The sequence below is a fragment of the Nasonia vitripennis genome, assembly GCF_009193385.2.
Source record: "Nasonia vitripennis strain AsymCx chromosome 4 unlocalized genomic scaffold, Nvit_psr_1.1 chr4_random0010, whole genome shotgun sequence".
Lineage (NCBI taxonomy): Eukaryota > Metazoa > Arthropoda > Insecta > Hymenoptera > Pteromalidae > Nasonia > Nasonia vitripennis.
The window spans coordinates 713,931-740,983 of NW_022279646.1; the positions used below are offsets into that span (position 1 = coordinate 713,931).

At 39.4% G+C, this 27,053-nt stretch overlaps 2 protein-coding genes across 9 annotated transcripts in view; both read left to right on the top strand.

The window, feature by feature from the left end:
• LOC100119221 (multiple ankyrin repeats single KH domain) overlaps window positions 1–27,053 on the top strand; it is a 490,846-nt gene that overhangs the window by 13,361 nt on the left and 450,432 nt on the right. For 4 of the 7 annotated variants that reach the window (XM_031930209.2, XM_031930213.2, XM_031930215.2 and 1 more), the window contains exon 2: window positions 14,104–14,544. The exons of 1 other annotated variant lie outside the window; for it this stretch is intronic. In XM_031930209.2, coding sequence (XP_031786069.1) covers window positions 14,359–14,544 — 186 coding nt within the window. In that variant the 5' untranslated portion in view covers window positions 14,104–14,358. Of the gene's footprint in view, window positions 1–14,103; window positions 14,545–27,053 lie in introns of those variants that run through there. 2 more of the 7 variants (XM_031930210.2, XM_031930214.2) reach the window with 2 other exon arrangements.
• On the top strand, window positions 6,879–8,189 carry LOC100678881. Of its 2 annotated transcripts, XM_031930218.2 has the most exons (3): window positions 6,879–7,196; window positions 7,305–7,460; window positions 7,543–8,189. In XM_031930218.2, exons 2-3 carry the CDS (start codon window positions 7,335–7,337, stop codon window positions 7,639–7,641), a joined length of 225 nt encoding a protein of 74 aa, XP_031786078.1. In that variant the 5' UTR covers window positions 6,879–7,196; window positions 7,305–7,334; the 3' UTR covers window positions 7,642–8,189. The 2 variants fall into 2 exon arrangements, with proteins under 2 accessions (XP_031786078.1, XP_031786077.1); XM_031930217.2 differs by lacking the exon at window positions 6,879–7,196 and having other exon boundaries at window positions 7,226–7,460.

The window sequence follows — 27,053 nt, forward strand, 5'->3', positions numbered from 1 at the left end:
GTCACAACCTCTTCTTCCATTAGCGGCATTACTTGTTCCAGAAGTGCCGCATCCTTGAAATCCGAACAGTTCGTTGATTTCGCTAGTCTGCAGAACGTCCTGCACGCATTTGCCCTTATTACCTTGCCTAGTGGAGAGAGTTCCAACAGTCTTACCACAGCGACCGTAGGTGTCGTTCGCATGGATCTCGTGATTCCACTCATAACCAATCTTTGCACCCTTTTCAACTCACATTTGTGGCCCCATAGCAGTGCCCCATGAGTGAGTCTTGGTTTTATGATTGCATCATATAGCCATCTCACTTTATCCGGTTCTAGACCCCAGGTATTGCCAAAAGCCCTCCTGCAGGCCCAGAAGATGCTTATCGCTTTCTTGCATTCATCTTTGATATGTTTCCCCCAGTTAAGTCTGGCGTCGAGTGTGACTCCCAGGTATTTGACCTCCTTTACCAATTTCAGGGAAACTCCATGGAGTTGGAGCCCTTCCATCGGCTTGGTTTCATACTTGTTCGTACACAGCATGACACTGACTTTGATGGGGTTAACCCTCAGTTTTACTTTATTACACCATTTCTCCACTAGGCCAAGCGCGAAATGCATTAAACCTGCTAGCACGTCTTGGTTGTCCCCTCTGATTAGGATGACGATGTCATCTGCATATGCCTGTGCGTTTATACCAGCTTCGTTCAGGATGCAGAGCAAGCTGTCCACCACCAGACACCATAGTGTCAGTTACAGCACCCCTCCTTGTGGTCATCCCTTCCTCACTACTCCTTTGCAAGAGTACGTTTCCCAGGCCGCTACTATCGTCCTGGTCCTCAGCATAACGCTGATCCACCTGGCGACAATTGCTGGTACTGCGTGTTCCTCTATACCTACTGAAATCGCTTGGCTGGTCGTGTAATTAAAAGCCCCTTCAATGTCTAGGAAAGCTACCAATACCAAACCCCTGTTTTCCATGCCCTTTTGAATGTAGCTAACCGCATCCAGCAACGCTGTGTCCACTGACTTTCCCGTCTGGTAGGAATGCTGCTTGCTGTGCAGCGGCGCTTCTACTAGTGATGACTCCTTAATATATCTGTTAACCAGCTTTTCCAGAGTTTTGAATAAAAACGAGGTCATGATGATTGGCCTGAAGTCCTTTGCGACCGCGTGATGAGTCTTACCTGGTTTCGGCAGGAAAGCCACCCTCGCCTGTCCCCATTCTTCCAGCACATAACCCAGTGCCAGAAAGGCTCGGTACAATTTCTCCAAGGCTGGAACTAATACGTCTATGCCCTGCTGCAGCAGAGCCGGAAGAATGCCGTCCGGACTTGCCGCCTTGTAGGACTCGAACGTCCCAATAGCCCACTTTATCCTTGCCTTGTGTGTTACCCGTCTCGCCAGTTTCCAGTCCTCTCCGCGGGCTATCAGCTGAACAGCCTCTGACCTCGCCTCTCCCCTGAAGTCTGAAAAGTGGGTTTCTGTTAGGCCCTCTAGGGCCTCCTGTCCATTCTTTGCCCAGTTTCCTGTTGCTAGTCTGATCGAGTCTGTCAGAGGCTTCTTCAGGTTTTGCAGGACACTGCCAGCCTGGCTGTGCCTGATAGCGTGCTTCGGCTTTTGCAGTATCGCTTTCAACCCTCTACTCCGGCCTTTTTGATCTCCTTCTTATATTTCTTTTGCTCCGCACTATACGCCCGTTTGTCCTTGTCACTCTTCGTGTGCTTAGACCGGTTGTATAGCCGCCTTACTTTGTTTCTGCGTTTCTCCAGTGACTTATTTTACCAGGGAGCGCCCTTTCGATGGCCTCTTCAGCCTAAGTTCACAATTGTTCTCGTAAGAAAGAACTTCTTATTATGTCCCTTAGGATCCTAGATACCCAGTCTGTTTTCCTAGAGTTCCTTATGAGCTGGTCGAGCGTACTTTGTCCGCTGAGTGTGAACACAATGTGTTATTGATCCGCCATGGAGACTTCTTCCGACACTTTCCAGTCCATAACCTCAGGCCACACGTTCCTGGGGGCCAAGGTAATGTCTATGACCTCCTCCCTTACAGCGTTTTGGAACGTGGGTCTGCTGCCTGTATTAAGAAAGTCCATGTTCGTTGCTGCTAAGAACTCCAATAGACTTTCTTCTCTAGAATTGTAGTATGTGCTGCCCCAACATGTGTGATGTGCGTTTGCATCACAACCCATTATAAGCTTGGTGCCTTCGGCTTCGCATTCTCTAATTAATGCGTCCATTTCCTCTGGTGGGCACGCTTCCTCGTAAGGAAAGTATGCTGCGGCAATCATAATGACTTTCCGCTTACCTTTGGTACCCTTGTAGCCTACCCTAGCCGTACATAGATCCCTTGAGCAGTACTTTGGCACCGTCTCCACCTGAAGCCCCTTAACAATAAGGCACGTTTTAGTCGAGACGGGATTGCCGCTGATCAGTGTACCTATTCCGTTTAAGCCTGCGAGTTTGCCGTTGTGAATCCAAGGTTCGTGGATTAGGCAAATACCTGTACGCACCCCCGCCATACGTCTAGCCAGAACGGTTATGGCGCTCTTGCAATAGTGCAGAAATATCTGCGTAAACTCTATGGTTGTGTCTGGTACAGATTCGGCCCCATTCATATTGTTTACGCTGTTGCGTTGCCCCCGATCAGCCATCTTGTTCGAGAGCACTGCTACCCGCATCAACCTCTATGTTTACCTTATTGAGGCCGGGATCGACCTCCATAACCTCGACTTCCGTCTGCCCCGGCTCTTTCTCTGTATGTTCCTTGAACGGGACGACGTGTGCCCTGCCACCTCTACAGAAAGGTCTGAAGTCAAGGGCCTTCAGTGCTTCGACTTCAGTCCTTTCCAGCAGCATCCGAATGGCCGTCTCCTCCTTCTTTTTTCCCTTGGTGCTAACCGTTAAAGTTTTGGTTTCGGCGGCCACCCAGGAGCCCGGTGTGAGTGTGGTGTTCTGCCTTTTCAAGCGCTTCACCACGACCTCCGAAGTATGCACTCCGGAGGCGTAGATCATCGCTCTGACCAGCTTTTGGAGGTCTCCCAATAGCCTTAAGTTGCCTCCCCCCCCCCTACACGATCATTTAGTGGCATTACTAAGTAACCACTCCTTGTCCTTTTGGTCCATGCAGTGGAAGATTTGTGCAGCCCTCTGGTACCAATTATCCAAGAAACTCGGAAATTAGCCTCCGTCTGGGGCGTCATCAATCTCCCCCTCTAAGGCTTCCAGGACTTTCTTTCCCTGGTCCTCCTCAAGGCGCTCTTTCGGGTACTTGACCGGAACGGTGGCCACCTTAAGTCAGTAGCCACTGCTCGGCTGTAGCTCTTTGGAGCGTCCCCAACGGACCTCTTTTTGAGCTCCCTTGGGGTGGAACTGTCAGAGTGTTGTCTTTTGGTCGCGCTCGCAAGTGTCCCAACCTGAGACTGCTCAGGAGCGTCCTCCAGACGCTTTGTCTTTAGTTTAGCCCCCGAGGCTAGCTTCTTATTAACGTGCCTGTTTCTTTTCTTTACCTTACTGTTTTCAGTTTCCGAGGAGGCACCGGTATTTGCCGCTGGGGCGTACGTCGCAGTCGCCTGGTGACTCTCCTGGGAACATGCTTCGGTATTTGCCGTGTTGACGACAGCCGCCCGGTATTTCAGAATACCTTCCGTGAGGACTTGGTTTGAGCTGGAGAACTCCTTTGTTGCTGGCACTTTTGCAACCGTTTCCTGTGTTTCATTCTTTTCCATTTCATTTTGTATGTTAAACAGTTGTGTTAGTGTGTATGGACCAAGCTCCACCCCCGCATCCCGGACCAGTACACCTCCTAGAAGCCACCCACCGCGGAGAAGCTAACCCCGACGCCTGTGTCCTCACCAGGACCCCCCGCCCAACCCAACATGCCCTTATCCGGTCACCAACCAGCACTGTTAGGTCAGGCGGGATTTTTCGTTAACTGATAGGGCAGTCAGGTCTTGCTGGTTAGGCTGACTCGGGCCCCTGTACTATCCGACGGCCTAGGAGCGCCAGACAATCTGGTTTTTCTACGGTACCCTCAGATCGACGCCGTCAGTCTCCCTCGAGTGACCCTGGTGGACATACGTGCCCAGGGGCAGCTTTGTGGTCGGCAGTGTGTGAGTGTTGGTGCTTAATATGTGTGTTAATGGGTTGTGTTTTCCTACCGCCTTCCCCTGGTTGGGGGATTGCTCCTAGCCTCTAGTCGGTCCGCCAGGCAGTTTTCGCTCTCCTCCCTCTGATACGAGGAGAGTTGGGTGAGTCCCGCCCCCAGGCCCGTTGAGAGTCCGAAGCTAGGAAGAGCCCTTTTTAGGGGGATCTCGCACTCGAGTGAGAGCCCTTTTTACGGGGATGCACATACATTTGAGAGCCCGTTTTACAGGGAATCAGACACAGCCAGAAACATTCACTCTCTCGCCGGGTCCGGGTCCGAGATCCGCCGCACAATCGACTAGAGGAGCCCCCTCACCAGCCCAACAGGCACACGACAAGGTGGCAATCCTTTGAGGGAGTATAGCGCCTTGTGATGCAAATAATTTAGCATCTGTGATAATTTCCGTGTCGAGTTTGTATTGTGTAATCGTTTGGCCTAAAATCTGCGTTGCTGTTTGAAGCGTGTCTTTTTCGTAGTAATAATCGAACGATTTAGTTATGTTTGTAACTACGCTGGTTAATTTGTTTATTTTATAAAATTCTGTTTCTACTTATTCAGTTTGCTGCGCTAACAGTTTCGCCGTCTTGCGAGTATCGCTAGATGATAGTTCTCTTAAATTTTCCATATCTTTTTGCACTTTTTCGTCCATTGTGCTGAACAGGTATTCGCTTATTTGACCAATGAATAGCAAAATAGATCTGCGTTGTCTTGGTGTTTTCGACAAATCAAGGCCAACAAGTAATTCTATAATTTTTTCTGATTACATTTTGGTTTCTTGAATTTGTCCAATATAGCTTTTAATTAATTGATTGTGCGGACAGAGTGATAAGGTTTTGTCGCATAAGGCCTGTATCTCTTTGCATTGCTCTAGTAAATAATCTCCTGTTTTGAAGTAAAATTCTAAGTTTATCTTCTGAATAAGTTGATAATCTATATTTGACAATGACATGTAAGCAGTGTTTTCGAATAGCAAACCAGGATTATTTTGTAGCATATGCACAGTCGGCTGCGTATATTGTATATTCTCTGCTCTTGACTGTATCCTAAATCTGCAAATTGAAAACAGAATTGAGTGTTTGTTTACTTATTTATTTTATTCTAGAACATTGTTAATTTTACTTTCGTAATAAATTGCGTTAGGTTGTTTAAATGATTTCTATTATCGGTGAATGGGTTGTACGCTTGGTAATGTTTATTTAATTGTAATTCTTAAGCTGTATTTCGCCTGTGCCGTAAAAAAATAAGGACAGATTATAATATACCAGTTAAAATTTTTGAATGAGGGTCTACGTCTCGCGTCTATAGCGCTGAATGCAGCGCGTAAATTTTTATATTCTAACTTTGATAAAGTGCGTTTGGCGTTAGAAATTATGAAATAATTTTCTTGTTTTAGATAGCTTGATGTATACTCGAATTTTTATATCAGAAATGAACGTGTAATTTTATTAAGTTTTAGTTCAAATGTCGTAGTAGTGAGCATACGGGTGTGTTTACTGGTGTGATATGTAGTGCTAGTATGTGTGCGCAGAGTGATCCTATGTGTTTGATTTCAGCCGCTACACGTATTTTGTCACATTCTAATTAAGATAAATTGAGTTTTATGTGTAAAATTATGTGATATTTTCATTGAACTAGATAGTTTGATACTTGCTTGAAGGTTTGTACTATAAACGAGGAAACGATAACAACAATTGAAATAATAACAATAATAATTATTTGGATTGAAATAGTGATGCGTCGGATGATGACGCACTCCGTGAGATTGTTTTACATTTCTGCAACATTACTACGAATTGATAAAGTTGTCTTGAATATTTAAATCATTATGTGTTTGTTAGTTAGTTTTTAATTGTGAAGTGTGTGTTACGCGTATGTAGCTTGTTCAAGTTTAAGACTATCGTGTGTGCATTAATTGTTTTCGGCTTCGCGCGCCCTGTGGCCGCAAAAATATGAAATTACGTCTTCGTTTTATAAAAAATGTATTGGCATGGCTGTCAAGGGCTTGATTTTAACTGAATGAGTTCGCTGTTTTTATCTGTAACTTGTTGGAATGTATGTTTACACGTGTCCGGATTCGAGGCGGCGTGCATAAAACGTGTCCGAGTTAGCATGAGGATTTGTCATCGATTAGTTGGGGAGTGAGTAGAGTATTTCGCTCGGCGCCGTCCTTCTCCTCTCGCGTGGTTCATGACTGAGATTAACTATGCGGGTGGGGAAGAGTTAGAGATCCGCTGCTTAGCCCCGTCCCTTGTCCGCAGCACGCATATTCGTTTTGTGTTTCACGCCGACTAGTTAAAGTGCAATTATTCTGAGTGCAAGACGGACGAGTGACAATGGAATCTCCAAACGCTCCTTTTGATTATAAATGTTTAATCGATACTACGGTGTGTGCGTTCCAGTCGCATATTGACTACGATTTCTACGCGAAGGAGATGTTTTTTCACAGTTTGGATGAGACGCGGTACGGTGTCATCGTACAGTAGCGGCTACTGACCGTTTAAAATGCCGTTTTTGCGACATGGTAAGTGAAAGCAAGATGATTTTCTTCTTTTGTTTTTATTTTTACGTGTGTACAAGTGTTGCGATGAAATCGGAGAGCAAGTGTTCTAATTATATATTTTGTAATTACATATGCGTGAAGGTTACGTAAGTCTGTGCGTGTAAGTGAGTGCGTTGAGTGTTTTATTATATATATATATATATATATATATATATATATATATATATATTTCTAGGTGTGTGTCCGTATAAGTATAGTGTGAGTTTGTGAGAGCAATGAAGTGCGTTTTCTGGGTGTGTGTATGTATGATTATTGCATGTGTCTCTATGTGTAAGTGAGTGTGTTGAGTGTGCTTCATTATATTCGTATTTTTGGTGTATGCGCGTATGAGTTTTGTGCATGTAGGCGGGTATGTTGTGTGTATAAGGGTAATGTTTGCTAGTTCCATGAATGTGTTAGCGCTCTTCTTTTTCAAAGATTTCGGCGCATGGGCTGAGGGTGGCTGGCGCTACCTTATCCAGGAGTAGGGGGAGGTGCGTTTTTCGGTCCTGTGTCCTCGCGATGGATATGTAAGTTTTCTTTGCTTTATATAATATATTATGTTTGTTCTGTATTTTTTTTAATCTATGTGCGTTAGTGTATTTGTAACTCATGCATTTCTTTTTCTTTTATTTCAGCTTGGCTCACGTGTGGTCGTGAGGCCTGTAATGTATCGAGAAGCCAAGGAGATCGATTCAGATCATTATAATGATGTATGTATGGCCGAGCGCTATACTGTGGAATATGAAGGGGATGGATTGTACATCTCCAAGCGGAAGGGTCCAGGTAGAGCGGTACGTTTCTATGATGTTTACTTATTATTATAATTTTTCCAGATTTGAAATATTTTCTGATGTTGTGTCTAATTTGTTTTAGCCCTTCACCGTCGTCATTCATGAAGGGAACGACAGGCCAAATAGGACCGGTGCCTCTACAACCATCCGATCGTCCTACCATCGTATACATGAAGTGTGACGTGTTGGAGAGTTCCCTAACTTACCAGACGCTCTTAAACTCTCGCTGTCATAGCATTTTTGAGCTGTTTAAAGTTATAGCTCTGGCGCGTGATTGAATTTTATTTTATCAAGTTTTAATAATGATCAATAATATGATATTTTGTATCTTTTGACAAAAAAAGGAAAATTGTGTATTTATTTGCGTATACCTTGTCATTCCCTCCATTCCTGCACTTAAAGAAATATCTCATTGTGAGAAAATAAAATATTATATAGCTTTTCTTTCATATTTTATGAAATAAGTGGAAAAACGATCCAAACAACCTTAAAAAAGAGAAAAAATACGGTAAAATGCTGAATAGTTTAATTAATAAGGCTAAGCTTTTGTATGAAAGGAGAGAAATAAAGAAAAATAGTTATAATTCTAAAAATCTATGTAAGTTAATTAACAAAAAACTGAAGAGGTGAAAAGAAAGAACAATGCATAAATTGTATCTATAATAATAATAAGAGTAACATTTTCAATCCTTAAGAAATAGGTAATCAAATGAATATGTACTTTAGCAATGTGGGAAATGAAATGTACAAAGTTATACATACACCATCTAGCATGCAAATTAAACTACCTCCTGTTAACTCTAAAACAATACTTCTTAAGCCTACAAATGCCAGTGTAATGTATATCATTGATAATCTGAAAGTTTAAGCTGTCGGTGTAGACAATATCAAGGTCAAATCCATTAGAGTATTAAAAAAACATGAAACACTTTCTCTTGTACAGATCATTAATTTGTGTATAGAAAAATCGTATAGGCCAGAGGAACTTAAAACTGATAAAATCATTCCCATACACAAGTCAAAAAGTAAACATAATTCGAGTAACTGTAGGCCACTAACTTCCAATTTTACTAGAATATTTGAAAGAGTATACATATATGTATAAATGTAATAAACAATTATATTCTTATCAACTAACAAATTTTAGGCCTTAAAAATTTTGACCTTATTAATTTTGAGTTATTGGGCATCATACAATTTAGGCCTTTTATATTTTGTCATTTAAATACCGTTGCCTCAAAATGTTGTGTCTTATCAATACTAGGACTTGTTTTTTTAGGCTTTTTAAATTTTGGCACTTGTGATAGTGAGTTATAAAAATTTGAGGAATTGGCGTTTGGGCCTAATGAAGTTTTCAAATTACAAACTCAAACTTTTTTTTTAAACAATTAAATGCACTGTAAAATAAGAAGTAAGGTCTACATTGGTAAAAGACACAAATTTTTGTAAGGCCCTCAAATGAATGGGGCACGAGTAAAATTATGTCTAAGATTAGTAAGATTCAAAATTTACAATAACCAAAATTTAAAAGGCCGAAAATTTATTGGTAAACGTAGTTTAAATTTTAATCGACTAAAATTTACACTCTAAACACTAAAAAGTAACAATCGACGCTACACTTTCAAAGAGTGTAAATTTACAACATCGCACTTTTAAAAAGTAAAAATCTAAAAATTACACTTCAATAAACTAAACCATTGAAATTAAAAAAAAAACCTATCAACACTTTATGAAGCAATGGCAAAGTAAATTATTTTATTTCTCTATTCAAATTATATTTTTCTATTGAAATTTCCAAATTTATTGTCGTTATCTTAAACTATATTTCATAATATAACTTAAAAATTATGTAATCGAAGTAATCTTCTACTACCTCTTACTTTTTATTCGAGATTTTCTAAAATTTTGAACCTTTTTGCCAATATTTTACAAATAACTTCTATTATCGTTGTCACGGAGTATGAGTGGGTTCTGCTTTGTGAGCAGGGCAGAAAGAAAGAGACAAGTTCGTGGCAAGAGTCTTTATTCGTTGGTGAGTTGAACTCTGCTCGGCTTGACGGTTGCCGGTGATCTGCAGGCTAGAGCCTGAACTGCTCGCACCTGCGAGCGCGTAGTGCGCGATAAGGTGCTGCATCAGCACCCTCGCGCCGCAGAGCTTTTTCTGGCTGTGCTTACGCCCGTGACATCGCAAATTTTTCTTTTTAATAATCAGATCAGTATAACAACATAAGTAACAAAATAAAATTTAATTCACCTTATAATCGTACAATATACCTAAATAAACCTCGGAAAAGTAAGCTTAACCGAGAGAGTGCTAGCGAGCGAGATAAATCTGGCTAGTAATAAAAATAAGTTATCAAATTTCGGCAAATTTCTATTACATTCAATTATTATATTATTTCAGAAATGAATTTCTTGAGAATCTTATTGTTTCATTTAGATAATTAATTCAGGAAATATTACGATATTACGAATAGTTCAATGATTACGAAGACCCCGTTAACAAGCGTGAAGTGAGATAAGTTTAGACCGCTTTTCTCGTGTTCGGTCTTATGCTCACGATGTTACGATACTCGTGTTGTGACGTGCACCGACTACAGATTTCTCGTATAAATAAAAACACATCGTTTTTTATTGTCATACATTTTTTCAAAACGTTTAACCATTTAGTTTTAGGGATATGATTTTTTTATCTTGTTATTATACATCTTGTTATAAAAATTGCTATAATATGGCCATGAAATGGTCAGAATCATAAAGAAAAAAAATGTGTCCCGAATTTAGAATCAGAAATCATATAGTCATGTCAAATTTTATTACGATCGGTATACGCACACACACGCACATTTTCTAAAAACGCATGATTCGAATTCTAAACACCTCCAAATGCGTTTCTACGATGTTTTAGCGTATATCGGTTTATCTTTCCCCAAGAGACTGAATAGTCAATCGGTTCCAGGATCTGGATAAGGAAAAAGGGCAAAAAAGAGTCTGTTTTTATATTCTTAACAAATAATAAAATATATTTCCTAGTTAAACAATAGCATTTGGAATCAGTTGTTAAATCCCGGCTGAAACAGAAATTAATTATGCGTCTCGTTAAAAATACTTCGCTTTTACAAATAAAATTGTTTAAACTAACGCGGTTAACAAATTACAAGAATATATACGCGATTTCGTTACAATAATGATTCGGCGGACGCGGCTTCGGTGTATCGGTTCGGTGGCGGTATGACGGGTCGGTGTCGGATTTCGAGGTTAGGAATTCATTCGGGACGGTGGAGTCGTGTGCGCACGGCTACGCCGATCCGAATGTGTTGTGTAACGATTCCGACCGCTCTGTGTGCGCACAGAAATGGTCGGGATGGTGTCACGGTGCTTTGAGGTTATCCCTCGGAGCGCACGGCTTCACAAATCTTCGTCGTTCGTCTCGTTCTTCTTTTTATCCTGTGTGCACACAGAGATGAAGCGAGTCGTGAAATGTCGGCGTAAGGCTGGCTTTGGAGGTTAGGAATTAACCTTAGTTTCACCAGGACGCGCACGACCTGGTGAATCGCCGGCGGAACTATTGTTACTCCCTCAATCCTGTGGGCTCACAGTGGCAGAGGGAGGCAGCAATATGTCGGAATGTAGGTTAGGATTTTACGGTGGCACCGGGTGTCGCCTACGTGTGCTCACGTAGACGAGGCTCGTTCGGATGTTCCCCGGGTTGCCTCGTGTGCTCACGATGGCAATTCGGAGTTTCGGGTTTTTATTTGTCTACAAATCGTCACGTGGGCTTACGAGACGATTTTGTCGGCGTAGGTCTATCTCTCGCTTTTCCTTATAGTAACGTGTGCGCACGATACTACCTGGAGTGGAGCTCGAGTAGAACTGCCCGTTGTGCCGTGCGATTCGCTTTATAAAGACGCGCGGCGCGGATATGTATAGGTGCGTTCGCGGCGCGTCGCCGCTGAGTTGTTCGCCAGCTGCCGCTCCCGTGCGGACTCGCCCTTGCAGATGTTGCGCGCGCGCGCTCAATCCGCGTCGTGCGGATTCGTCTTTTGTTCGTTGCGCGCGCTCGCTGCGCATGCTGCGTCTATTGCGGCCGCCTTCACACGTATTTACATGTGCGAGACTCGTGTCTCGTCACAAGCGAAACTGAAAATTCTGCTATTACAAAGCTTGCTCTAGGAGGAAACGATATTATAAGGATCTCAAAGGGCTAGCATCTAGCAAAAACTTTATGCGTGGATTACTGTATAAAATACAAAATGAATATATTATATCATCTTATTTATTATATGATTCCGTTTTAACGCATATGTACAGGGTGAGTCATTTTAATCTTTAATCTCAATTATCTCGTTGGCAAAGCATGCCAGCGAAAAAAGTTTCGGGTAAAAGTTTTAGGATTTTCCCTGGCTACCTGATGATGACCTTGACAATGTCATTGAGCATGACCTTCAAGGTCATTTGAAGGTCAAGTCGATTTTTTCAAATAGTAACCCCTACTTTTGGCACCAGAAATGGAAAGAGCGGGAAATTTTACGTTCGAACATGTGATTTTGGAAACAAATCATCTTTTGTGCGGAAATTACCTTTGACATCAGCCAAACCCAGGATACACCATCGAGGAGGTTGTCAAAAGGATTTAGCATCCCATTTTTTGTTTTTTGTTTTATTTTTTTTTATTTGTTTTTTACCTTTTTGTTATTTTTTTGGTATTTTTATGGAATGTTAACTGGAGTTAACCATTGATTAATTGTTCGAAATTACCGCCGTTTTGTTGGATGCAAAGAACATCTCGAGGGATTGCTGCACAAGCTGTACGAATGCGTTCGATCATATTATCTCGCGTTGTTGGCCGTTGAGCATAAACAACATTCTTAAGATATCCCCATAAGTAAAAATCGGGAGGGGTTAAATCAGGTGAACGAGGTGGCCAGGCAACTGGGCCACCTCGCACAATCCACCTGCCATTGTAGCGGGTGTTTAAATAATCACGAACAATGCGTGCATAATGTGGTGGTGCTCCATCTAATTGGATCCACATTCTTAGCCTTATGGCTAGGTCTACATTTTCTAGTAATTCAGGTAAAATGTCTCGAAGTAAACTCAAAAAGTTTACCCCATTCACGTTCTCTTCAAAGAAATAAGGACCAATCAAATAGCCATTGATGATTCCACACCAGACCATAACACTCCAGCGGTGTTGATTGTCTATGGGCCTGAACCAATGAGGATTTTCATCTGACCAATAATGGCAATTATGTCTATTCAATTCTCCAGTGTTTCTGAATGTTGATTCATCTGAAAAAAGAACGTGCCTGTAAAAGTCTTGATCTTGTTGAATCATTCGTATTGCCCATCGACAAAAACGTACTCGCAAAATCATATCATTTGGAGTTAACTGTTGTGTTAATGTTATGTGATAAGGATGATATCTTCTCGCTCTCAATATTCGGGATGCTGTTGATTGAGGTATACCTATTTCTCTTTCTATTTGTCGAGTACTAATGTGAGGATCAAGATGAATAATCGCTAGAATGGTAATAACACGAGGATCGTTTTCGTCGTATTCATGATGACGGCGTTGACGAACAAAAGCTCCATTTCGAGCTCTCTGAGTTAAGGTTTGAATAGTAACATTACTTGGGTGTCTCCTATTGGGATAGCGTTCAGCATAAAGTCTGGCAGCTGCTGCATAATTATTTCGACTTTCTCCCAAAATCATGATCATATCAACGATTTCGTTGGGACCATAATCAGCCATGATCAAAATCAAAATAATTTGTTACAGACCAGTAAACAGGGAAACAGATTTTCAATAATTTTTATCGATTTACAAGAAGTAAAAAACACGATTAAGCTTTTCTGCACTAATTTGCTATCTACATAACTGTTAAGAGTAGTTCACTCTCAAAAATTGACACTAATACAAAATAATGGAATGACTTAACTACATCAAGAATTTTGAAAATTGACACTAATACAAAATAATGGAATGACTTTGAAAATTTTTGAAAACTGAAAAAATTACGAAAATTTTAGAAAATATTGAAAATTTCTGGAAATATTGTAAATTTTTTCATTTTTGAACGCATGTCACTCTCTTTTCATTTATGGGGCTAAAAGTAGGGGTTTCCATTTCAAAAAATCAACTTGACTTTGAAATGCCCTTGAAGATCCTGTTTAACAACAGGGTCAAGATGACCATTCGTCAGCCGGGGAGAAAACTGAAAACTTTTGTGGGTAACATTTTCTCCTTGAATGCATTCGTGTTCAGCTAACCAGTTGTACTGTTATCGGCATGACCAACGACCTTGACCATTGAATTCAAGGTCAAGGCAAGGTCATATTCAAACGTAAAATTTCCCGCTCTTTCCATTTCTGGTGCCAAAAGTAGGGGTTTCTATTTGAAAAAATCGACTTGACCTTCAAATGACCTTGAAGGTCACGCTCAATGACATTGTCAAGGTCATCATCAGATAGCCAGGGAAAAATCCTAAAACTTTTATCCGAAACATTTTTCGCTGGCATGCTTTGCCAACGAGATAATTGAGATTAAAGATTAAAATGACACCCTATGGCAAAATAATTACAAATATTTATACATATATACACATACTCTTGTAAACATTTGCAATTGAATTTGTTTCAGCAGGAGTGTTGATAAGTCGATTAAGCCAATTTAGGTTGTCAAAGCTAATACAGGATAATACACAGTTTTAATGAACATCTAAAGATTGTAAACAAGTTGTTGATTGAGTTAAATAAGCTCGTTCAAAAAGATTTTAGAAGTTTTGAAAACTGAAATTTATTCACTAGTGATGTTAATCCTTTTATCGATCATGCGGTATTTTGTAGCTTAACTTAAACTGTGTTTAGTGCTAAAGTTATTGCACTTTTGAATCTTATGCGTTCCGAAAATTCATGTCAATCACAAAAAGAAAACAGATCGTTGATTGAAGCTTGTTCCGATGGTGATGCTAGAACAGTTCAAAGACTTTTAACGGAAGGTCAAAGTGTCCATGAGACTACTGCGGAAGGCAAAAGTCTGCTTTCTTTGGCGAGTTCTGCTGGATATTCTGATCTTGCACAGGTTTGCGTTAAGAAATTTTATATTTATATAAAAATTAAATGTATCTTGTAATTATTGACTAAGGAAGGAAAATCTAACATGAAAGAATATTTTTAATAGTATTTTTAATATCCTCATGATCTTAGATTGATTATATCTCAATTTTTGTTTTGTCGTATGCAACGTTTAAAGTGTCACATTGGTGTGCTGATCATTTATGCAATGTGCGTATAAATGGCAGATTCCATAACACTTTAAAATCCTGAAAAAAGGATTAATGAGTAAAAATTACAAAATTAAAGTATACCATTGAAATTTTTTTTACTGATATTTAGTAATAAAACCTTCAACTTTAGTGTGCTAAAGCATTAATTATCCCTGCTTGCCCATTGTGGCACTCGGTGCAAGGTTTTGTAAATTTTGTCTCTCCTCATAGGATTCCAAGTGAACGAGTGGTTCTTTTGGGCTCAAATTCAATGAGGATACTTCGTACACCCGTAGTTTTGGTATTAATGCAGGAATTTTTATTTGAATGCTTGGAAATTGTTTGACGATGAAAATACTGAATTTTTTCTTTTTTTCGCTTATTATGCTATCTTTTCATGTATAAAATATTTTCTAAACATTTAAATTAAAATCCCTGCCTTCATACCAAAACTGCAGGTGTACAAAGCGTGCTCCTAAAATTTCAGCCCTAAAGAATCACCCGTTCACTTGGAATCCTACGGACAGTGAGCTGAAATCAGTAAAAACCACATTTTGAGAAAATTAACATCAAAGTTTATGATTTTAGTTGAAAGCATACCAAGTTTCTAATGTTCTGTACATATAGAACATCATTTTTACCATTTACATGGTATATTCACTTATCCCTATTGTGTTCAGTACGGCTTTTCTCACCTGTAAACAAAAAAAGGTATTTTATATTTGTGTTTTTCATAAAAATGTAAAAAAAGTTGTTTTACGCTGGCTAATTATAAAACTGTATACTCATCTTGTTTTTTGTAACTGCGCTAAGTCTTGAAACTTAAATTTGTAGAAAATGACCAGTATAACCTCAAAATGTCATACAGCTGGTGAGCGCTGCAAAGATCCACTGTAAAAGATTAAATAAATCAATATTTCAATTTTGGAGAAATAAATTGAAACAGTACAGAGAAGATCACTTATCTATTGGTCGTAGTCATGGCTAGGTTTTTGTGTTTCAATGCACAATACCCAGCGTGCACCTACAGAATAATAGTTGTCTTCTTGTAGTTAGCCTGGCTCCTTCTGAGGGTTTGTGGTTTTCTCGTCCTAACTTGAACTTGCTGCTTAGCATAAAAAATCTTCTGGATATAAGTGGTCTTCGCCCACTTTGTAGCAGCGTACCCGAGAATTCTAATCCTTGAGCTCCGACTTGCCAAGTTAGCCTTTTCAATGGCACTGGATACGAAATAAAATGTCTCTTCTTGAGTTTCTACTTGCTTTGTCGATCTTGTCCTAAAAATCTTCTTGCCTTTTGCTCGAGAGTCCTTCTTCTCTGGATGGATACTCGAAACCTGCCCTTAGCATCTCGCTGACCACACACGCTAAAACAACACTTAATTTTACACTATGTACTCAGTGTAAAACACTTTCCAGGATTAAACCACCTGTGTTTTGAAATATTTGCTGTCTGCTAGCGGGACAGCAGAACAGTCTCTCTGTCTTTCTCCGACGCATTGATTCTAATCTTTCTACAGGTGGCGCGCGGGCGCGCAATATTTGAATTCAAATAAATGTCCCTAACTTTCAATCGGAGCCTTATATAAGATGCGAAATTAAAATTAGAAATTCATCTCAAAAAAACGCATAAAAGTCTAATCAATACGCTCAAATTTATTTACTAAAATACACACGCCGAGTATCATATACGTATGTACTACTTGTTTTAATAATTTGGTTATAACTTTGCAGGAATTTTTTTTTTTTTTTTTTCGCTAAACGGGTTTTGGGAGCGTGCTCTACGGAAAATTTCCTATCAAAATAAGCAATAAAAAATTGATTTTCTCAAAGTTTAAAAGTATTGTGTCCCCTCAATTACTAGACATTCCAAAAATGATGCGACAAAAGTTTAATACGATACAAATGCTCAAAGTAGGTAAAGTCCGCAGGAGCTACTATAGGTTCTTTTATGCAGCGCCTAAGTATCGTACACTATTTTTTCTATTTACGTGCTGTAACTTTGATTTTCGTACATTAATTTCATCAGGAAATTAGTTACAAGTAGCTTAGTACTATACCCGGGGCGCCAGATACTCGCCGATGAACGTCAGTCTTGCGACTCTTTATCCTGAGATTCAGCAGTGCGAGGTTTTATTCGAGTAACTTAGTCCCGCTGAACGGAATGGGAAATAGAGTACTTCGGGGAGGAATTGATTATGCTCAAGTTGGAAAAAATATAAGTTTATTATGCCCACTTCACTCAAAACTTTATTATACAAAATCACAAACCGTAGATACTGAAGGATCCGTATTGAGCTTAAACTACGCAGTAATTTTATCTTTACTTATTAACTAAAGACAACTAGATTCGCTCGATACAACTGACCAATACTCAAGGTAACCAAAATATAGCCAAAAGACAGCCTTCGGTAATTGTACAATTACCAAATCCGTGACTTCCTGACCGTCCCAAGGCACGAAATGTAACCTACACCCGGCCCTTTACTCGAGTGTGCTTTTTACCTCTCAAACGCGATACGCAGCCGTTTGATCTCCGACGCTCTGCGGATGAACTGCAACACTAATTCAGCTGCTTCAAATTCTTATGTTGACAGACTATGCCAGGGCTCCGCCATGTGCGCGCGACGCCTTACAATGCACGTGCTGTTACTTGAGCGCCCTGTCGAGTCACTGACCATTATTTATCGCTCCAACCTTGCTCACCGTCTCTTCTCGAACCTTTTTGTCCTCTGCGAGAGGGTGTCTGTTATGTTGCTTGACTTTCTCGGGTTACTCTCGCGTAGTTTGCTCAAAATTAAACAAACGTGATTAATTAGCTCATTAACGCAATTTTGGGGACGCTGTGCCCTGACCTCGCTCAAGTTTATTTGTCACTTGGTGAAATTTCATCATGATACAGTGCAAAAAGTTTGATTATCCAAACGCACGCGGGTTTGCAATGTACCAAGATCTTCTCAGCATAAATAGGCCAATTAATAAGGGTTTTGTGTTTTGATTTTGTGTGAACATGACCATTTTTAAAGCAAGCAGGCTTCCGGCAAAAAAAAAATGAAATGGCATCTGCGCAAAAACTAATAGTCCGACAGCACCCATTTTTTGCACACTCAAAGTACATATAATTATCTACTTCTGTGCCAAATTTAAGCTCTTAATCGTTATAAATTTTCTTAAAAATCCAAATTTTTGTTTTTTGCAATTTTGTCCGATTTTACTGGGCCGATTGGATCGCTCAACCGCTTATTTTCTTCGAAGTTTAATTCTTTACAACTTTTCCTGTTATCGCTTCAGTAGTTATCGTCTTATAAGCAAAAAAAAAACTAGAAAGCGCATTTTTGCACTAAATTATTTATAATTAATCAATGAGAGTTGCGAGTAGAACACAAAAATGATCCCACAGGTGATTTGCAGATAGTATTTTTGTCAAGATCTGGCTTTTTTTTGTTCTATTGATTGGCCTAAAAAAATTATTCTTACAAAGAAATCCCCCAACCCGACCTCACCGATTTCAATAAGTATTTGATATGTTGTGGTTCTCAAAAAAATAGAGGACACGTATTTCTTTTTGTGCCGACATCCACTTTAGAGGGGTGAAAACCACCTCCAAATTTTACTCTCGAAAATCGTTTTTTTAATCATATCTCGACTTCTAATGAATATTTTGTAATAAAACCGAATGGAAAATATTTGTTATAAGAACCCAAGGGGTTCCGAACTCTATTTTATATTTTTGAAAAACTATTTTTTTTTTGGGTATGAGATCAAAAAATAAAAAGCGTTTCCGTATATTTGATTGAATATTTTAGTTGACGTGTCTTACAATTTTTTATGCAACCATCCCCAAATACCGTAAACTATCCCTGAAAAATAAACCGCATGAAAATGATGAAAAATTAGTAAAATTCGGAGGTGGTTTTCACCCCTTCAAAGTGGATGTCGGTACAAAAAAAAAATACGTGTACCTTATCATTTTGAGTACCACAACACATCCAAAACTTATTAAAATCGGTGAGGTCGGGTTGGGAGGGGGGAGGGGGCGTCCTTGTTAGTAAATCAGATGTGATTGCTAATTCTAACATGTACATGTACTTTGCTGGGAGAGACAAGCATGAAAATGGACCCACCACGCACCGCGATAGAGCGCCAAATTATTTTTTGACATCGAGCTCTAAGAACTAAGTACCGCTTAAAGTCAAGTGTCTCACGACTAGAAGTACATCAATGTAATATTGATATATGCAAATAAATCGACCTCGGTTGAGGAGGTTCACCAATAAGCTCATTTTCTTAGGAAATTAATAAAACTTAGCGCACGGCTTTATAATGGTCCATACACACTTAAAATTGCAGATCGATCTGACGTCTAGAAACTAAGATATGAGGCTTAAATAGTCGAACGCTTCTTACAATCTTGTTAAAAAACTAAAGTAAGGTTAAGGACAATACTACGAATTTTTCGAAACCTAGTGAACAATGATTCAACGTTTAGTTTCTGAGTCATTGTAATCTAAAGTAGGATGTCGTCAGGCTGCCGACGTATATGTGTGAGTCTCTCGCTCACCAACCTGACGCGCCTAACGCGTACGGCGAGTAGTGGTGCACTTAACTTAGTGAAGGTAAGAATTGCTATTATATTAAATATTGACCCGTTTTAACTTTCTGCATATAGGTTATTGAATTCTATTCTAATTTTCTTCATAAGCACAGTTCCTACCACGTATTTGCAGGTACGAGGAGGAAGGTCCTCGTACTGCTTTTATAGAATAGATGGATTAGGATCAGACGGGGTCCGTAGAATAAAAAAGATTAGTTACTGTTAAGACGTAATTATATTAAAGACTGTACAAGTTGACTAGATCGAAAAGCCTGTCCACACCGGCGGCCAGGCCGGGACTAACTGCTGATAGCGTCTAAGCTCTCCTCGCGCTTGCCATGTCGTGGTGGTCCTAGCTAAAAACTAACTCGCTAACGCTGGCTCGTTATATTTAAACATTGATTTAAGTTTTAAATATATATAATCCACAAATTTATAATAATAGAAATATAAAACAAAAACAATAATAATAAAATACACCATTATTTGAATCTATCTTCTACACTAAATTAAAATTTTATATCTGGTCGATTTTGTAAAAACCCTCCAAAACTCATAAAAAAAAATTAAATCTATTTTACGCTAAAAATGTTGTTTACAACATAACTTTTAGTAGTAGGTCAGACCCATTCTTAAATTTAACAACTACTTTTTTACTATAAAAAGGTACTTTTTTACTGTATTGAGGGTCGGAGTCCGGATCGAACATTCAGATTTTCAAATTTTAATGTTTAAAATGCAAATAAGATAGCCTTAACATATATATATATATATATATATATATATATATATATATATATATATATATATATATATATATATATATATATATATATATATATATATATATATATATATATATATATATTATATATATATATATATATATATATATATATATATATATATATATATATATATATATATATATATATATATATATACAGGGCTTTAAAAGTATTTTTAATAAAAAATTCACAAAATTTCGCAAAAAAGTATCTAGGTAGTTTTAGTTAAAAATGCATCCCTTATGAGCTATACAAATCATTGAAAATAGGCAAAAAATGCAAAAACTGCTTGAAATCCTAACTTTGACCAACTATGAAGCCAAGTGAAGAAATCACGCTGAAATTTTTGGAAGTCAGGTACAACAATATAAACATATTAAGATTGGCATCGATTAACAGAAAATTGGGAGCACAAACATTTAATTGTTGATTCTCTTATTTTTAGGTTAGTTGACCACGTGTAAATACTGTACAATTATTGATCTAATGTATTATGTTTTAATAAATTAAACTCTTATATTTTTAGACGAATTTAATTGTTTTTCTTGTGTCTAACAATTTAAGAATAACAACTATATTATATATTCTCTGAAAAAAAATTGACGACAGCGTTCGTATTCTATAATAAAAAAATAGAGGGGTCAGCAAAATTTTGGACAATGAACCATCCAAAACTTATATATTAAATTATGTATCATAAACCGCCTCATACATTTGCAGGCAAATTATACTGTATATTAAAACAATATTTTATTTATTAGACCTACAAATTTAGTTTGAGGAAACTATGTGCCAATGAATTGGCAGCGGTTTTTCAGGTTGTTAAACAATAACCAATTTTCTTCGTGTATTTTACACGATGAAAACAGGGTAAAATTGGTCCGTAATTTAGGTTACACATTTTTTACTGACACATAACTATTCAACACTTATTATTGTAAAGAATAGTGAAAATGGGTGTATGATACGGTGCACTATAAGTATACAACAAATGTACCAAACAACATTTTAACTACAGCAGACAATGTCATAAGCATATGAACTGCGTCAAAATTCCAGGAAAGTGCAAAATTTTTTCTTTACCTAAAAATATTGCAAAATCACGTGCTGAATGGCAAAACATGGTGTACCATAAAATGCTCTAAGGTTACAACTAATGTGCCAAAAAAAAATGTTTACTTTCAGTAGACGATGTGCAGGTGTCGAAATCACCTCCCGGAAGGCCAGACATGGTTTGTGATACAACGCACTGAGTATACAACAAATATAGTAAAGACAAATTTTTACTTTTTGTAGACGATGTCTAGGTGTCAGAATCACCTTCTGAATGGCGAGACATGGTCTATGATACAACACACTGAGTTTACAACAAATATACCAAACAAAAATTCTCTTCTTGTAGACGATGAGCAGGTGTCAAAATCACCTCCCGGATGGCCAGACATGGTTTGTGATACAACGCACTGAGTATACAACAAATATAGTAACGACAAATTTCTACTTTTTGTAGACGATGTCTAGGTGTCAGAATCACCTTCTGAATGGCGAGACATGGTCTATGATACAACACACTGAGTACACAACAAATGTACCAAAAAAAATTTTCATTTTCCGTAGATGATGTCTAGGTGTCAAGATGATCCTGAGGTTAACCTATTATAGTTATGGTAAATGATATATAGTGCTACCTTTAAATTACAGCAAGTTTAACCACCAAAAAATCTCGTTCATAATCATAAGTATATTATCAACGTTAAAATTCCTAGTCCAGAAAAATTCCCTGAAAAATCCGGAAAGTTCTATAATTTATTTTGATATTGAAATCTTACAATATTGGTGCACTGAAGAAAGAAAATAAAACGGCAGGAATATGCTTAGATGTTAGGACTCATGTGACAGTTACAAAAATTTCAATTAGAATTGGAGGAATTTTAATAAATTGAACTGGAAATTACGTTTTGGATAGAAATTTAAGCAAATTAATATTATGTAGATAGATAGATTATACGGATAATAATTATTAATTAATATATATTATTGTAATTTATAATTATAGGCCATATAATTAATAATTAAAGATTTTATGTCTAGAAATATAAGAAAAATTAATTAAATCTTAAATATGTAGTAAAATTACGTTATAATACGTGAAAAATGTTTAAATTTGGTACTAATGACATACGTAATTAACGTAATTAAATAGGTAAATTTCATCCGTAGTAAAATTGTATGTGTCTAGAATTATTGCGTCTGAGTAATTTTTGTGTAAAATTACTTCATGTCTTTGGTTTCTACGGTTCAGATTTTCCGGCAAAGAGTAGTACAGTGCAGATTCTCGCGGCGAAGACACCATACAAACCCTACAGAAATATAACCCTATACCCTACACAATAGTATATTTTGATACAAGGGCGAAAGTGTTGGATCTGGGACGATAGAGCGCGGTTTGTCGTTGTGCCGTCCAAGCGTGAATAATAATTAATTGAACAACAATTTACATAAATTAATAAAGTTTTTATTTCTATATTTCTATAAGTCCTCTATAAAAATCATGAAACTCATTTGGTATGAGCCGTTTATCGATTATGGTCCGTAGGTCGTTTTTTTCGTAAATTTCGTTTGTTTTATATTTAATTTGTGTAAACTGTCTTCAAAAACGTACTTGATAGGAAAACTTGACTCTCATACAGTAATCACTTTTACTGAGATAGAACTCTTGGATGTACCGAATAGTCAGTGACGCCCTCAAAAGGGAACTTTTGAATAATTTGCAAGTTTGATCTTTCTCATCTTGAGAAGAGTCGATTTGGGTGGGTGCCTGTTTTGGCGTAATCCAATGCCTAGTGTCAGGCTTTTCAAAGTGCTCTTATTTTCTTCAACTTTTTTCCACAAAGTAGTGATTTTTCTAGTAGCTTTCTTTACCATTTTACGTGTTCCCTGATTTGAGGCATTTGAGATAATATTTTGTTATAACCCACCCGCAGGCTCTCTCGCACAAGCCCCTGGATGCCGGCAACCCGCCCGACAGCGCCGCTAGTACCACGCGCGGCCGCCAGGCGGCTGCCGTAATCCCCAAAGAGGAGCACAGCGCCTTGGAGGGCATATAAGCGGGCCGGTTTCCAGGCCGAGGCACCTCTCCCACCCCGCATCAGACCGCGTCTGAGTGGCAGCAACGGAGCCTAGGCTACTTGCACAGTACACTCTAGCGCAATAAATCTGATTTTTGTTTTAAAAAGAAAATACTTCGTGTACTTCTTTTCCCCCTTTCCTAATCAGCACTTCTCAGCGCTAATTCGGCGCACATCGATGCCGACCTTTGAAACTCTTCAGGAGCTAAGGGCCGAGCGCAACTTGCTGCACCTGTTGCTTGCCGAGTCCAACCGAGCGCTCATCTCAGAGCGACGCCAGCATCGGAAACCTCCCACTGCCGACGCCGCCGCCCAGACCGATCCCACACCAGATCGCCGACACAACAGTGCTCAAACGGATCTGCCGCCGCCCGCCACTCCACCGCCTGGGTCAAGGCCACACACCCCAGGATCATCATCCGACGTGTTGAACGCCGAATGGCCCGAACATCTACAGCTGATAGATATCCCTGTGCAGCCCACGACTGATGCAGAGCTCCAGGACATTCGTCTCTACCATCGGACAACCCCGACTCCGGCAGCCACAAATCCGACAACACAGTTACAAATCGTCAGTCGGAAAATAGCGGCCAGGCAGTCTGCGCAAACAGCACGACGCAGGAGCATCACCATCTCTCCTCGGAAGAGGAGGCCGCCACCAGGGAAACTGTCGCCGACGAAGCGAAGGCCAACTGCTCCCAGACTCCCAGGACACCGTCGCAAACCGAAGATCACCTCTAATGAGATCCTCAAGGTTCCAATGCTACTCCCCCTAGGGAGAGCACCCTTGGTCAAGGAGAAGACTCCTCCGGGACCCATGGCCTCGGTGGCGTTTGATCTCACGATCTCCGACTAAAGCGCTACGCGCCCTCTAGTCATTTTTGAGTGGACCGATCCCTGTTTGGGATAGGCCCCGTAATAACAAAAGGATAAGACTCCCCACTTTCCCCTTTGTAAATTGGGTGGTGCAACCTACACCGGGTTGGGCGGCCCCCCCTCGTCCAGACTCGATCCAAGAGTCGACCTAGAGAGGTCCGAGCAGTGTCCGCTCTCTAGGCAACGAAGAAGCCAAGGACTGTAAGCCTCAGCAGGCCCTTTCGGCCTGCCTACCTCCTCACCGCCTGCTCTACAGCAGGCCTCTTCATCATTCCGCTCTCCAAGGAGCGAACTCCACTGACACCAGCGGGCTGCATGTCGCAACAAACACACGTGCCTCCTTCTCTTCACCGACCTTTTTAGACCACCCCGACTAGCCCGCTTACATCAATTTGAATTGCTATTTGATAAAAAAACCCACTGCGACTGCAAGGAATACCGCTCTCCTTGGTAGAAGCTATTTGATTTATAGAAGAAGACTTGATTACTTAACTATAGTTGCACGGAAAAAAGTGATGTTTTGGCACCGAGGTCTTGTGCTACCTAGTTCGCAGCGCGCTCTCTCAAAAGCACGCGCGCGCATAGTGTCACAGAGGCATTTTTTCCGTTCAATGTGTGACATCAGAGTTCTAGTTGTGGCTTATTATATTTGTTATAATTTTATTTAAAGGTGTGTCACTAATACGATATCCAATTCCAAATAGTTACCAAAAAATGGCCTTTATTGCGCCCCAGGACGGTTTTCACCCTATTTTAAATTGCTTGTAGTCGTCGTACCCTATTTTAAATCGTATATATCAATCGGCGAAAATCTTCTTGGCCGTAGCAGTACCAGATGGCGTCTGGAACAGGGCCATGCTGTGGTTAGGATAGGGGGGGGGGGCTGCTGCGGCCACCGTGACTGGCGAAGGATGACCCACGATGGGATGTGAGGTAGAAGATAACGCGAGTGGCTGGGGAGCGGCGGAACGGCTTAAACGGTGCACGTGCGTATAAGAGACAAAAATGAGAACGAAGAATTAGGAGAATACACTAAAAGTGCCAGAATCATCGACATCGGGAATCCCAACCTCCGAACCAGGAAAGCAAGATGTCCACTTGACGGCCCTAAAGGATACAATCAGGAAAACAATCGAGTATGCCGAGGGTAGAACCAACGTGCCAATTAAGATGCACCTCGCGAAGGCGTTGGAAGAGCTAGGGATGATAGAGAAAAAAAATGCGTCCCTTTTAAAGGTGCCAGAGCTTTGACTAGGAGGAGAATTTCTTGGACTAAGAACGAGCAGAATGGAAAGTTTGGCGAACGTTGTCAGCGCTAAGAGCACGGACAGCACCTCGCTAACCCGACGAATTGCGAAATACAGGCGAAGTCCCGACAAGAAGCCATAAAAGTTCGCAAGGAAGAAGAGGAGTATATAACAAAGCTAGAAAGCAAGTGGATAAGCTTATCGAGGATTGCCAGCCTGCACCAAAGAACGTAAAACAACTAACAGCAGTAAACGTCAAAATTAATAGGTCGCCAATTTATCAGTTTTTAAACGACTTAGGCCCACTGCCTCTCAAAATGTTTGTTTTGAACAAATTTTCTATTTTACGCCTCAATTGATAAAATCCATAAATTAGAACTAGAGTTATAGGACTTGGAAGATGGCCTATTCTTCAAAAAGCGTTAAGATCACACCTCTATAGCACATTTCTACATGTATTAATCTGAACCTAACCACGGCTAAAAGTCTTAAATAACATAGTAGAAAAACATTCTAAAGTTTTGTTCTGCCCCTTTGCTTTGTTTCGGAGCAGTCACTTCTTTTCTAACGTCAACGATTATTCGCCACTTAATAAAAGTTTTAATGAATGAATTTATCGCCTTCTTAATGTAGTAAATCTGATACAGTATTTTGGCTTTAGAAATTGCTTGCTTCCTAAAAAAGCTGCTTAATGGTAATTTTTTAATATTTGTGTAAGAACATGTAGGGAGTGTTTTATGATCAATTTTTAGTCGACAACTAGTGTTTTTTGAAAAATATCCTTACAGGTGTGTTTTGTTTTTTTATCTGACATAGGCAGAGCAAGCTTTGCACAAGTGGCCCTCCGACACCGAATCCCCACAGGTACTATCTTTAAAGAATACTTCCGTGGAGCCTGTTAACTAGCCTAGTTGGCTTCTCCTTTGAAGTTTGACATTTCCATAAATCCCCCATCTACCAAGATAATTTGGCGTTCATGATCACACTCGTCTTCTTCATTTTGCATCGTCCAGCCGTCTGCTTCCACAGACACGATTTTATTTCCTCTAATTTTGTAGTGGTAGCACAGCGTGATTTTTAAATACGACTTTACAAGGCATAAAAGGCTATTTTTTGGTAATTAGTAATGGGCCTGTAAATTTTTGTTAGCAGTTGGTCAGCTAAAGTCGCGGACTTTAGCTGACCAACTCAGACCAGAGACTGATCTTTATATTCTTGGGGTTCGTGTATATACATCAAAATAATATGATTTAATCGTCCATTAAGTTGAATTCGATTAGCTTAATTTCATAAGTTTTCATAACATATGCAAAGGCAATGAAAAACACGTCATTTTAATTTTTTTCAGATTTTTTCACGCACATTTTATGCCTTGTAAAGTCGTATTTAAAAATCACACAGTGTTACCACTACAAAATTAGAGAAAATAAAGTCGCGTCTATGATACGACGTTTCCGAAGACGCCGCCATGATACAACCTCATTCCACTCAGCCATCGAAATAGAAAATAATTTTGGTTTCACTATTATAACTGTTTTGGATACGTGGGCTGAATCTTTTGAAAAGAGACGGGAGATATAGGTACTAAAGAAAAACAAATAAATAATTATACTATACTAGAGTTATTTAAATACGTTTGTGTGTTGGAATTCTTCGTTTGGGCTGGAGTTGGTATGTATTATTATTTCTGTTG

What these genes read in the sequence shown, in the direction of transcription:
- LOC100678881 (XM_031930217.2), top strand. Translation starts at nt 7,254, where the DNA reads ATGTGCGTTAGTGTATTTGTAACTCATGCATTTCTTTTTCTTTTATTT. An exon ending in GGAAGGGTCCAGGTAGAGCG is followed by an intron (nt 7,461 to 7,542) that starts GTACGTTTCTAT and finishes AATTTGTTTTAG; the next exon opens with CCCTTCACCGTCGTCATTCA.